The sequence below is a fragment of the Halichoeres trimaculatus genome, unplaced genomic scaffold, assembly GCF_033239565.1.
Source record: "Halichoeres trimaculatus isolate MK-OKI-2021-1 unplaced genomic scaffold, fHalTri1.1 fHalTri1_scaffold_6, whole genome shotgun sequence".
Lineage (NCBI taxonomy): Eukaryota > Metazoa > Chordata > Actinopteri > Labriformes > Labridae > Halichoeres > Halichoeres trimaculatus.
In genome coordinates this window covers 30,911,455-30,925,146 of record NW_027437184.1, presented here as the reverse complement: position 1 = coordinate 30,925,146, position 13,692 = coordinate 30,911,455, and the positions used below count along the sequence as shown (strand labels likewise).

The 13,692-nt window shown below is 41.4% G+C and overlaps 1 protein-coding gene across 2 annotated transcripts in view; it reads left to right on the top strand.

Moving 5' to 3' along the window:
- The window catches only part of med13a (mediator complex subunit 13a), a 145,301-nt gene that overhangs the window by 87,759 nt on the left and 43,850 nt on the right, over positions 1–13,692 (top strand). The window contains exons 5-8 of one of the 2 annotated variants that reach the window (XM_074671898.1): positions 8,195–8,395; positions 8,499–8,693; positions 8,781–8,943; positions 10,459–10,569. In XM_074671898.1, coding sequence (XP_074527999.1) covers positions 8,195–8,395; positions 8,499–8,693; positions 8,781–8,943; positions 10,459–10,569 — 670 coding nt within the window. Of the gene's footprint in view, positions 1–8,194; positions 8,396–8,498; positions 8,697–8,780; positions 8,944–10,458; positions 10,570–13,692 lie in introns of both variants that reach the window. The other variant, XM_074671897.1, reaches the window with a different exon arrangement.

Here is a 13,692-nt window from a genome sequence, read left to right as displayed (position 1 = left end):
TTTCCAGTCAACAGGTTTGACATGTCATCAATTTTGATTTCTGGTCACATTGACTGTTCATGACAAGAGTTATGAAGTTTGGCCACATTTTATGATCACAAAAGATTAAGAGGAGTTGAAATATATATTTCTGTTGCAAAATAATTTGGGGCCACACACATCCTTTATGCTAAAGCAAACCAACATTACACAAAAATGCAGCATCCAAACTCTGATAAGAACTCAGTGAACCCTGGCTGCTGCTGCTGCTGCAGGACAGTCATCCTCCTCATCCTCCTCCTCTATGCTAACCAGCTAAAATAATAACAACTCAGCTTTGTAGCAAGTCCTGTTATTTAAAAATGAGTCGTCCAGTGATGAAACCCGTGTTACATATTTTCTGTGTCTTTCTACTGAAGAGAAGCAAAGTGTTGATGTAAAATTAGAAAATAGAATTAAGTGGAATACCTTTTTATTGAGCCCCATGGAGAAATTATTTTGTTACAGCTGCTCAAATGAAAGACAGAAACAAAGTGAAGTGGAGCTTGCATGCAATCATAGAAAGTAGATTGTGATAAAAATTTAAAGAATCCAAGAATTTAGAAATTAATAAAAAGTACAAATTTACAAAAAAATTAAATGTAAGAATAAAGATAATAGCAACACTGTAAAAAACATGTGCAGTGATATAGATGACATGATGGTGTGGGTCCAGTTATGTGGTGCTGATATTGAAAAGTCTTGTTGCAGACCGGTGGTGTTTGGCCTTGCAGGGTGGGAGGTGAGAGGGATTGTCAATAATAGATGCAAGCTTGGCAAGCATCCTCCTCTCACCTGACTCTTAAGGGAGTCCAGGGAGCAGACCAGGACAGAAATGGCCCTCTTGACCAGTCTGTTCAGTCTCTTCCTGTCCCGCTCTGTGCTCCCTGTGCAGAAGGCACCATAGCGTCATAAAATGTCCTGAGCTGGTGGAGACGACTGTGGCCCTTCTTGTACAGGACGTCTGTTTTATGTGACCAGTCCAGTTCATTGTTGAGGTGTAGACCCAGGAATCTGTGGGTCGAAAATCAATAAATACTGGGATTGTTAAGGCGGATGTCAGCATCAATAAATCTCAGCATCGCCTTCTTCAGATTTTCAGAGCATCCAGTGGAGTTTGTCTCTGCATGCTTCTGTTTTTTTTTTGTTTTTTACATTTTTTTTGTTTTATTATTATCTTTACAAATATATGGTACACTGATTATGTTGATCATAAAAACAAGAAAAGAAAAAAAACGCAGGTCAAGTGCAAGACAGTAAAGTTAAAGCAAACCATTTTTTTTCTTGCACAGTTTTAAGTTGTACTACAGGTGTTTAAGGTGGAGCTCTTAAATCTTTCATGTAATTGGTCAATAAAGACATGGCACATGTCTTAAAAAAAAAACAAAAAAATCAAGGTAATTAAAAACAGTGTAAGTATTCAATAAGGTGTGAAAGTTAACAAACGACATAGAAAGACATGTTTTGTTTCATTCTATTTAAGATAAGAAGGTAGCTACTGCTTTCCCCCCCTCCATAAATGATCAAAATTATTTCCCCCAAATCTTCTTGAGTGAGCTGTGTTTACCTTTGGACGTAAAAGTGAGTTTTCCAAGAGCAGGGAATGTGATAGATCAGAAAACCAGATTTGAAAACTTGGGTCCTGTTAACACGACGTTTCATCTAAAAACGCTAAAACGCAATTAAAAAATAATCTGTGTTTACACAGAAACGCTGAGGGACTGAAAGCGCTGGAGTAAGCATGCCAGGCCTGAAGGTGGTGCTATAACTGTCTTGTCCAGAAGCTGCTTTAGGTAGGACTCCACCAAAGTAGAGTTGCGCTGATCACCTGGTGTATTGGTGAATACTAGGAGCAGAAGTGGAGCAACAGATGTACATTTTGTTAAAGGCAGTCGGCAGATTCAGCAGATTCAGCAGCACAAGCACAACACGGTAGTACTGTTGTCCTGTTGAATGCGCTCAAGCAGAGTTGAGCATGACGTCAGCGTTTTCACCGAAAACTCCAGCTCTGTTTACACGGCAACGGTGGCGGAAGCGTTTCAGGAAAATCTCAAAAAATGCCGATTTGCTAAAATGCCGTTTGCGTGTAAATGCAAGGTTGAAACGCAACAAAACTTCTGCGGTTGTCGTGTAAGCGGCCCCTTGGTTTGGTGACAGATCTCCAGGAATTGGCTGTGGAATATTTCGCTTGTCGAAAGCAGTTAACTGTCATATTCCTTTCAGTCTTTTTCAGTTTTCAGGAAATATTCCAAGGATAAATAGCTTTGGACATATTGCCAATTTTACACCTGTAACATGTGAAAGAACATTTTGAACTTCCATCCAAAAAGTCTCAATGACAGGGCAGCTCCAAATACAATGAAGAAGAGTAGCTTTAGCTTCACATTTAATACAAACACCTCAGGTATTGATATCAAATTAATTTAAGAGAACTAGTGTTATATATGCTTCTGGTTTCCTATTCTTCTCCTCACTGTTACTTATATAGAATCGATTCCTTTCTTCTCCCTGTTCACCCTTTGAGTATAAACACTGATCACTTCCTCTATTCACCTCAGTAATTCCTGTATAACCAAACCTTTAACGGCCTCTGGAGCCGTCCTAAAGGGAGCCGATAACACAACATCCCGTTCAGGTAAAGACCTGAGCCTGAATAAAATTAAAATGATTATTGAATCCTGCGGTATGGATCCCTTAAAGGGATGTTGATGGGTTCTGTTAGTCATTAAGGATGATCATATTGCTCCCGAGCTGCCAACTGGTAGGTTGTTACTTATGACTCATTTTATTGGTCAATGAATGCGCTCCTTTGCACAGTTATTTTCTTTCTGTTTGCTGTGGCTCTGTAGCTCAGGTCTGCTTAAAATCAGAAGCCCACACACACACCTCTTCTTCATCCACTATCAGATAACACTGCTTCAGTTAAATTGCTTGTGATTCTTGTGGATAATCTGGAAATTGAACTATGAAAAGTATATTGATTCCCACTTCGGCAAAACACCCTCAAGCGCCGTGCGTTAAGAACCGCAGATTTATATGAACCCCAGTAAGCAGCTACTCGTCTCTACAGTGTGTGTGTGTGTGTTTTATGATCAGCGCAGTGTGTGTGTTCAGTGTTTGGGGTATGGAGTATGTCAGCGTGCAGGTGCGTGTCTTCACCGCCGCAGTGCATCTCCTCCTGGCTAACCAAGCATAGCGTCGAGGAAGGGCCGACTTCCATCCTCTTCATCCATCCATCTCCCCCCTCCTCTTCCTCTCCTCCCTCCTCACCTCTGCCAAGCATGGTTTACTGTGCGGCAGAGCGCTCCGGCAGGCAGACCTCTCCAGGATGTGACCTCATAAAAGGGCGCAGAGTGAATGTAATGAACTCTCAGCCCATTACACTGATCTGAGCACATTTGACATGTCTTCAGGGAGCCGCAGATAGACTCGCAGCCTGGGAGAGAGGAAGAAGAAGGGATGTAAGGGAGGGCGCAGTGGCGGCGGCGGCGTGGTGATGGGGGAAATGTAAACCATTTCAGTAATTGTGCTGAATTTGATCTCTCTTCCACAACACGCCTCGGGTTTGGGAGCGTGCGTGCAGCTGAAAACCCAGGATTGAAAGGAATAAGGAGCGGGGTTGAATTTAATTAAGGTTAATATGATCGACCATAGCTGCATGTCGTTGTGTACCGCAACATAAATAACCTTTTGTTCTGTCCTCTGCGGAGTTGTTTCTGCTGAGGTTGTGTGTTTGCAGGCCGAGGCGAAACCGTTCTCTGAGGGCGTGCAGGATAAAGTGAGTCTAGACTGCAGGATGTTTCGCACTTAAACTATGAAAAATGTTTCACCTGGGCTCACTTAACTCCAGAAAATAACTTCACATTTTTAAGCACCAAACTTCTCCCGTTAATGCCTGCTCCTGCTCCAACACCTTCGTACTTATCTTCCACCACCAGCTGCCGTAAATCATCCAAAAGTGTTGGATCCATGTGTTGGATTTTTTTCTCATCAAACCAATTTTTGCCAAACCGACATGTTTTAAGTTGTAATCCTTTAGATTTCAGCTCTGACTGATTTGGTCCCATCCATGGTTACGGTGGTGACAGGTGCACAGACAACAGCAGAAGTTACTTTGTCAGAAATACAGCAGAGGAGCAGCTGGAGTTTCTATTTACAGCACAATATAACAAGCTCATTTGGTCTCATGAAGAAATCCTGCTCCAACATTTTGATTTGATTTTACAAACAGTGTGGTTGGTTTTGCAAGCAGCTCACAGATACATAAAGCTTGTTACGACACAGAGGAGTTGTACAGCTGATTCACTGAAGAAAAATCTACAAAACCTTCCTCTGTTGTTTGTAGATGCAAGATAACACTCAGTGCCAGATGCTTTGAGGAATTTACCGTGCGAGGAGTGTTTTTAACTCCCTGCACTTTTTCACCTCTTGCTCTCTGGAAGCAGTCGAGGTCTCGGCTTGGCTCAAACAGTGGCTCTAATGCAGTCTCAATTGCATCATGATTGTAGTCAGAGCTTCACAAAAACCACATCACTAACATCTGTATTTACTGCTGTGACTAAGACAGAGTCAAGGCTTTCCCACTCAAGATGTAAAATCACAGTTTTGATGTGTCTGATGCTTTTTCACTCCTTTCGGATTCAAATTAATGAAGCTTAAATTGTCATCACCAGATTAATTTTGGCTTTTTTTAGTTCTCAAAAACTGGAGGTCTGTTTTGTCAGCATGGGTTAAACAACCGAAGTAGTGAATCGCAACTAATGTGCGCCCTTGGTAATATATAATGTATAATTTGTATAGTAGACAATAAACACCAAGGGACACAACGAAAGGAGGATATTTATCTGACAGACCCTAAAACAGTCCAAAGTTGGCAGCAACAGCAACATCTGCCAAAGAAAAGATTTCCCCTGATCTTCAATTTTTGTTTTTTAATAAGCAAACCATGTGTTTTTACTTCTCATAGACCACCAGGTGTTGCTGGAATTTAAAGAGACAGACTTTAAACTCTGAGAATGATTTTATTTCAGAGAAAAATTCAGCTGAATTGTTTCTGTTTAGGATAACAATGTAAAGCTGCTCAAGTTGATTTATATAGCACGACTCAGCAACAGGGCAACTCAAAGTGCTGCACACAAGAGATAGACAATCATTACAAAAGTCAACAAAAAACATTGAAATTAAAACATTTCAGTAAAAAAAGCAATGAATAAAGATTAAGACAAAAGTTTTTATTTTATTTTATTTTTTTTAAGATAAGTATAAAAATTTGAGTACAGACTTGTGTGATAAAAAAAATATGAAGATTAGTTCCATCTGTTAAAATATTTCATCACAGCGCATTTTGATTAAAACATAATCATCATTTAATCATCAGAATTGACTCATAGACATTAAAAAATGAAGTTTAAAATGAGTTTGCATTCACTAGAGAGCAGGGTAAGAAGAAGAAAAGAGGAAGGTTTTTATTCTGGACCGGGCTTTAAATCTGGATCTGCTAAAATTAAGAGACCATCAGATACAGTTTTTACTCAAACCTCAAATATTGTTCCATACAAAGAGCAATGATTCAGGGGAAATACTTTGGCTCTGCTTGTTACTTTTAGAGAAATTTTAGCTATTTTGTCTTTTGTTAGTATCAAAAAAAAAAAAAAAAGTTTCTCTGACTGTTTCTGTACCAGCGCAATTAGGGATGGGTATCTTATGAGGTACTTTTCTAGGTACCAACCCAATTCTGTCTGTAGTATGGTTTCCACCAAGCAGTCCGGTTCGGTTCAGTACAGTTCAGGCACGGTTTGGTATGGTTAAGCTTGATCTCGTTTGCATTTCCACAGAAAACTGTGCCCTCTCGTGGTAGGAGGCGTGAAAGTCAGATACCGAAAGTCGCAGCTGTTAAACAAAAGCATGGTGCACACAGTGTACCCCGCTAATAAATCCAACAAAGAAGAAAAACGCGACACAGCAAACAAAGAGCAACAATGGGAGACATCCAGCATTTTGTCCTCTCTGTGATTGGCATGTAGCTCTTTGATACAAAGTGCAATCATGCCTCGTTTCAGAGAAGTCTGTGTGCCGACTGGAAAAATACAGCAGCTGCTGTTGCAGAGTAAGTGATGATTCTTCCGACCAATCAACAGTCTGCAGTGAGCGGATCGGTTCAGTCTGACACCCATACGAAAGGGTCCCAAAACGTAGGCCGGCTCTTCGCGGTTATTTGGGGATCTGTCCTGGGATAAGTCAGTGGAAATGCCACAAAATGTGCGCCGCACCGAGAGGAACCGAACCGGTCTGCTCGGTGGAAACGTGGCTTTAAAATCAAATGGTACCATGTTTAGGTATCCAAACCCATCCTTGTGGCTGAGGGAGTGGAAGAGTAGGGGATTTTCTACCCTGGACATAAACAAAGCATTGTAAGGTTATATATTCAAGAATAATTATGTTGAATTGAAAAACTAAGAGATTTTATTATCAAACAAATTAATATTTACTACCACAAAAAAACACTCAAAAGTACCCCAAATTGGTACCGTTGAGTACCGATACTGATTGCCACGTACCAGGCATCAGTACTGTATCATTTCAGATGTGAAAGGTACCCATCCCTATGCGCAATGTGCACTTTGAAAATCAGAAGTAAATGTAAATAGTCTTTGGTGCCAAGGAGTTCATTTTGTGTTGCTGTGCCATCGAATCCTTGTCGTTCATTCTGGTATCTGATCAAAAGTTCAACATTTGGTGTTCTACATGAAGATACAGAAGCTGGTTTATGCAGATAAAACTCACATCGTAGATAGTATCACAGGCTCAGTCTGATTCAGTGACATTTTATACCTGATGCACAGGAATATCTGCGAGTCAGTCCCTTCCCCCCTCTTCCTTACTTCCTTCCTTCCTTTCTCTCTCACCATTTTCTCATCTGGGAGTCTCTTCTTTGGTCCAGCCACAGGATCGATACCCTCGGACAGAGGCCATCCAGTCTAGTAATGACACACTAGAAACCTCGCGCAGAGAGGGACATTTACTAATGCTCACTCACACACCCACCACCAAACCTGTCAGAATGTTCCAGAAACATTCACAGCAGCTCGTAGGATTCAAATGTCTGAAACGCGCTGAGAGGAGTGAACGCGTAACAAGCTGTCAGGCTGCGCGTGTGTGCACTGTACACGTGTGTGGAGCTGATATGCATATGGTTTCTGTGCCCACATGTATGCATAATGCATGTCGGTTTATGCTCCAATCTGCATCCTGTGATGGATGTGGGTCTGTACTATAAGCGGACTGATGGGCTCTCAGTCTGACTCCCATATGTCTGTGCAGTCAAGTGTGTTTGCTGAGGAGTGGCCCCTTTTTATAAGCTTCTGTTTATGGGCTCTGAGAGGCCACCGCTTGCCAATAATTGGCGTCTGGATTGCTCTGTAAGTATTTGGCGAGTCAGGCGGGACCGACTGGGTCCAGCAGTGCTCAGGAAAGGTCAGAGCCGATGATTCGACCCAAGATGGGAAAACGACATGGAGGGGATTACATACAGGAGACCAGACAAAGGAGGATAATCAGGAGGAGAGGAATTAGACTTAAGTGGGAGAAATTTAAAAATTAAAATATGTGTGTGTGAGGATATTTGAATTAAAAGGACCAGATTGGGGCGCCGCTTCATCGCAGCGGTCTCTGGGTCGACTCCTGTCCACAACCATTTGCTGCATGTCTTCCCCCACTCTCTGCTCCTCACATTTCATGCCTCTCTTCAGCTTTCATATTTCAAAAAGGCAAAATGCCTGAAACAATAACTGGGGAAAGACAGACTGGGGAAGGAGGAGTGTAAAGACACGGCTTGAGGAAGAAGTGGAAGACATTAAAAGACCAGGAAGGAAAAGCAGTAAAAGGCACGAAGAAGAAATGAACTCTACTTTGACATTAATTTTACAGGGGACATAAAAATAAATGAAAGGAGGGAGATTAAAAGGTACAAAGTATGTAGAATAAAAAAAAAGACTCAGTTTTGCAGAATAAAAGATTGAGCAATTTTAAGAATGAGTGCGATTAAAAAAGCTGGAACAAAAAAAAACACAGGGAAAAGACGTCAAGCTGAAGGAAATCAGGTGAGAGAAGGATTTCAGACTTGAGGACATCATCATGCTGATTAACATGATTCTCTGTCTCTTTCCTTTTTCTCCAGTGATCCTGAGTCCTTTCGGCCTGAACGGGACACTAACCGGCCAGTCGTTCAAGATGTCAGATCCACCCACGCAGAAGCTGATTGAGGAGTGGAACCAGTTCTATCCCATCAGCCCCAGCGCCAAGGAGGGTGTGTCCGAGGACAAGGCGGAGGACATGGACTGGGAGGACGACTCTCTGGCGTCCGTGGAGGTCCTCGTAGGTCAGTGAGGTTTCTTCCCCAGGCCGACATGTTTTCAATGCAGAGCTGGTTTGGTGGTTGGGTTCGTGAACGCCTCACCTGTGTGTGTATGTGTGTGTTGCAGGTGGTGTGCGTATGGTGTACCCAGCATGCTTAGTCCTGGTACCCCAGTCAGACATCCCCGTTGTGGCCCCTGTGGGGTCCTCCCACTGCACTGCCGTCTACCCGGGTGGCCACCAAGTGCCTGCTTCCCAGCGAGAGCCAGCCATGTCTCTGGTGACCCTCACGCCTCCCACATCGCCCGAGGAGGCGCAGACAGGTAGTGGTACAGAGGAGAGCAGGCGTATGACATCATCATATGTGTTATTGAATCACTCATTTCCTGTCCTTCGTCTTCTCTCTGCAGTGGACTCTCACTCGGCCCAGAAGTGGGTGAAAATGCCTTCGTCGTCTGATGCGTTCAGCGTGGACAGAACGAGTCATCATGGAGGCAAGATTCCTCGCCGGTTTGCGAGCCAGGTGGTGGAGCGCGTCTGGCAAGAGTGCAATATCAACCGAGCCCAGAACAAGTAAGCCATCATGAAATAGCATTGTTACCATATTTTCCGCACTGTAAGGCTCTTTGGAGTATAGGGCGCACCTTCAATGAACGGCCTATTTGAAAACTGTTTTCATATGTGGGGCACACCGCATTATAAGGCGCGTAGAATAGAAGCTACAGTAGTGGCTGGGGTTGCGTTATGCATCCACTAGACAAAGCTGCGCTAAAGGGAATGTCAACAAAACTGTCAGATAAGACAGTCAAACTCAGGCTACATCCACACGGAGCCTCACATTTTCCGTTTAAAAAAAAAAGTGCGCTGTAAAGATGAAGCAGCTTCTGCCGTCCACAAAACCTGTTTCCAGATATCAGTTCACATGCCAGACCTTTGGGGGGCGCTGTATTGCTCCAACGATAAACAAGAGAAGAAGCCAGGGCCAGCCTTTAAGCTAACGTTAGCACTTAGCAGAATTCCTCTTTTCCGTTTCTTACCGCTGTTACTTCGGCTACCCTCCCCCTGACTACGGTAGCCATGATGAATCAATATTGATATGGCACATTGCGTTATAAGGCGCGCTGTCGGCTTTTGAGAAAATTGAAGGCTTTTAGGTGTGTCTTATAGTGCGGGAAATACGGTAATTTCATTATACCATGAGAACAAACACATCCCTTTCTTGGACCTGTGTGTGAGCACACACACATGCACATAAAAACCTACAACAAGATTTTGTCCTCACCTTCTTCATGTAAATTTCATCAACAGCTGTGAGCTCACAGCTTCTGCTGAGTCTTTTAATCACTGTAAAGTGAACCTGTCAGCCTCCCCTGGTTGTCCTTTCTTGTAAGCATTTTGCAAGTTGTCGATGTAACAAAACAGAAAAGGAGGAAAAATCAGAGTGGAGAGGTCTCCAATTAGTTTTGCGGTTATGTATCTTTTTTAAGAGTCTTCAAGGGAAATTTCCTTGCAGCTTTTTTCTTTTGATTCAGAGTCATATTGGTTGATATTTAAACATTTATTCTGTGAACTCTTTTCTGAGACCCTTATAGTACTTTCTTCACCTCAATGGTTCAAATATATTTAACATAAATCAACATGCACTGATGTCTTCAGCACTCCTTTAGCAGCTTCAAAGGAAAAGTGAAAAACCTGGATAGAAATGCTAATCGCTGGTTGTTGAAGTGAGGTTTGGTTGCAGTTTTGTCTCTTGGTCTTTTGTATTATTCACCGTCTGTGAGTCTGACACATTGGGAGCAGCCCAGGATCTGCTGCCTCTTGACCAAGCACAGTGTCAGCCGGAGTTAGCTGTTAGCTCGTCAGCCAAAAAAAATTCCTGCTCCAGGCGCGGAGATGAAATCAGCCTGAGCACAAAGCTCATAAAATTCAACACTTAACACCAAAGGATCATGGGAAAAGATTGTGCATTTAAAGCATTAATGTTTGCGAAATTAAAATACCAAAGGAAAGGTCCTTTTTCATGAGTTTGTCTATGTAAGTAAACTTGATGTTTAAGAGCTGTGATCAGTTTTCCTCTTCCCTCCATAGGCGGAAATTTTCAGCCGCAACAAACGGTACCTGTGAGGAGGATCTGGCGGAGAAAGTGGGCACCTGGGACTTTGTGGAACCTTCACAGAGGTCATACTGCAGCTGCTCCAGGTCAGTCACTTCCCATGTGAACGCACCGCAAATGCAGGTATCGCTCGTATGTGTGCAGCCGACGACATTTCAGAGAGGTTACAGAGAGTCCACAGAGCTTTGAACCCCAGCACAGAGTGAAGTCAGCAGAATATCAGCCAGTTTTATCCATGTGTAGACCTTGACAAGCTTATTATTCTTCATACTTTTCAATTTATCACTATTTTGTCTAAATGACAGCTGTGTCCGCACTGAAACCTCTGCTGGGCTCCATGTTTTTGTAAGTCACGCTTTTATTCGCACACTGATGGGAATAATTTCAGGGAGAAAGAATAGTTTGACCTCTGATGAAGCACTCAGGGGAAACTGTGGCTTTACAAAGAGGGTGAATGTTACAAGCATGACAAATGAGCTCAAAACATGTTGAAAGAGTTCATGTGTGCTTGTTACAAACACACCACTGTGTTTATTTACTCAGACAGAGGGAACAGCTAAGGTTGATCAGAGCTGTCACGATACAAAACAAGGGTAAAATACTGTCAAGTGGCAACAGTTCATCAATAAATTAAACTAAAGAGGGAGCATTATCATTTGATAATAGTGTCATTAATATAATTGAAATAAAATAAAAAGCTTTTATTGTCATCACATGACTTGCACACAATGAAATATGCACTGCTGCTCTGTCTGGTGCTACAAAAACAATATGTATAAACATCAGTATATGGATTATAATGCAAGAAAAAGAAAGGCAGAGAAAGAAAAAGAATGAAAAAGCAAGAAGATAAACATACTGTGTAATAAAAAATACAAAAGAAATGTTTGACATAACAAATAAAAACAAATAGCACACACGGGAAGATTTAATAAAATATCAGATTTATCAAGAAAAATGACTTTTTATTGCTCTAAGCCCTTATAGCAATAATATTCGCTCCTTTTTTGCTTGTTACAGTTAATAATTGAAATATTTTTGGACAAAGAAGCAACTTGGTGATTGTATTTCTGTCTCAAGAAGTCTCCAAGAACCTTTTTTATACATTATTGACTTGAAATGGTCTCATTAAGTTTTCATAGAGAGCATTTAAATCAGCATAAATAAAAAGATAACACTAAAAGTTAGAAATTTGTGTTTTTGTTGCTATTACAATAGAGAAAAAATGTACTTTAAATAGTTAGTGGCAGACTAAGCTGTTAGGCATTGGCAGAGAAGATTTGGCCAATTTTTTAACCCACATTCTTAGCTCTGCTGCTCATACCACAAATATATCTTCCTAAAAAATGTGGCACCATTTAATAGTAAAAAATTTAAAAAAAAAATCAACAGTATAGGATTTGTTACTGAGAAGCATTGAGAACAAATTGAGTAAAACAAAGAAATAATCTGCCAAACACAGATTGCCTTACTTTTTGTGCTGAGTTTACTCATCTGATAGTGAGTTAATGAAAGCAAATGTTACTTGTAAACTTTAATTACTTTAACTTTTGCTTGAACTTGAATCATTTTAAATCTTTTACCCCTAAAGAAAGCCCAAAGAAAGTTTATTGAATGTTTATTTCTAGTCTATCAGCTTCCTGTACACATGGCATGGCTTTAAAGCTCATGTGAGTAACTTTTGATTTGTGTCAACTTTGGTGCCCTCTTGTGGACGCACTGGTCTCACTTGGCTTGTACATGTGTAATTCCCTCCAGCTCTTTTTTGCTGGTCAGACAGTGTACAGTGCACATTTAAAATCACTCAGTCCGACACCAGCCTCCCATCAGTGATATCAGTAGGGCTGAGACGATATGCTATTCTCAAGATTATATTCTATCACGATTTTTGGGGTACTGATACGATTTAAATTGTGATTCTTTGATATTCATGATTTTTGCGATTTTTATTTTATTTTTTTTAACACCAGACCATGTAAAAAAGATAAATGTTTGCCCAAAAAATGCACATCAAATGAATCAGAGAGAAAGATTTCAGGCTCTGCAGGTGAGAAGTGGTAACTTTTTTCCAACCCAGTTTATAATCAAAGAATAAAATGAAGAATTAAAAAAAAAAAAAAAAACATTGACTTAGAATCTGGATTTTGATATTGTATAACAAAAAATCCTGATATATCAATTTTTGTTTTTTCCCCCACACGATATCAGTCATTATGAATAACATGTAGAGAAAGATACTTTTCCTGTTGATGGTCGTCTTTGTTTTTAAGGTCATAAAAAGATACATTAATTTTAGTCTTTTTTCATGAACAGAAACACACTCCTCTCAGGAGCTTTCAGGTTTTATACGTGCCTTGTTTTTATCAGTCACTCATGGATTTGTTCTGTGGTCGAATATGTGGCTGCTTTTTGTCCGTCACAAACTTTGTGGAATGTGCTGCTTCCTGTCTTGGCCAGGACACTCTTCACATGGTTGAATAAAGACTAGACTGAAAAAAGATATTCTTGAATCATACAGCAGATGAGATGTCAGCATCAATCTTCAGCGACCAGCTGTTTTCTTCTCACGTTTGAATGAAACCATGACCTGTCCTGTCAAAAAGCTGGGTCCAAGTCTCAAACGTCACTCACTGCGTTCAGATTAATGCTTGATGAGTAAGTTCTTTTTAAACTCATCTCTGAGTACGTTTTGATTGGATGATGCCTCAGAAGTTTGGGCACATTTCCACCAGGGAATCCGTCGTACTCAGCTTTTTATTTTCCACCTTAGAGGAGAGGAGAGCCAACTTGGACGGCAGACGAGAGCAGAGTGGATTGGGCCAGTCAGCTGGAGCATGTTAATTTGTTGGACGTCACCCAACACTTTGGTGACACAGAAATGGGACGCTCTCTGCGTTGCCAGTTTTAATGGCCATTAGCTTTGTTTTGTAGATGGAAGCCGTCCATGTGTCTACTTATCTTGACATCTGATTGTCAGTGCACGCTAGAGTCCGGGCCATTAAAGAGACACAGCCTTCTCGTCAACACCTTAATGTGGAGCCGCGGTCGTGAGCCAAGAGGTGATACAGGAGCAGAGGGGCAAATGTTGGCCTGAAAGATAGGCGGTGCTCGGTGGTTATAGGGAGGCCAACAGATCACAAAACCCAGAGAGGACAAAGGTTTCAAGTCACACATGAGGTCAGGCTGGAGCTTAATCATGTTTTGACCAC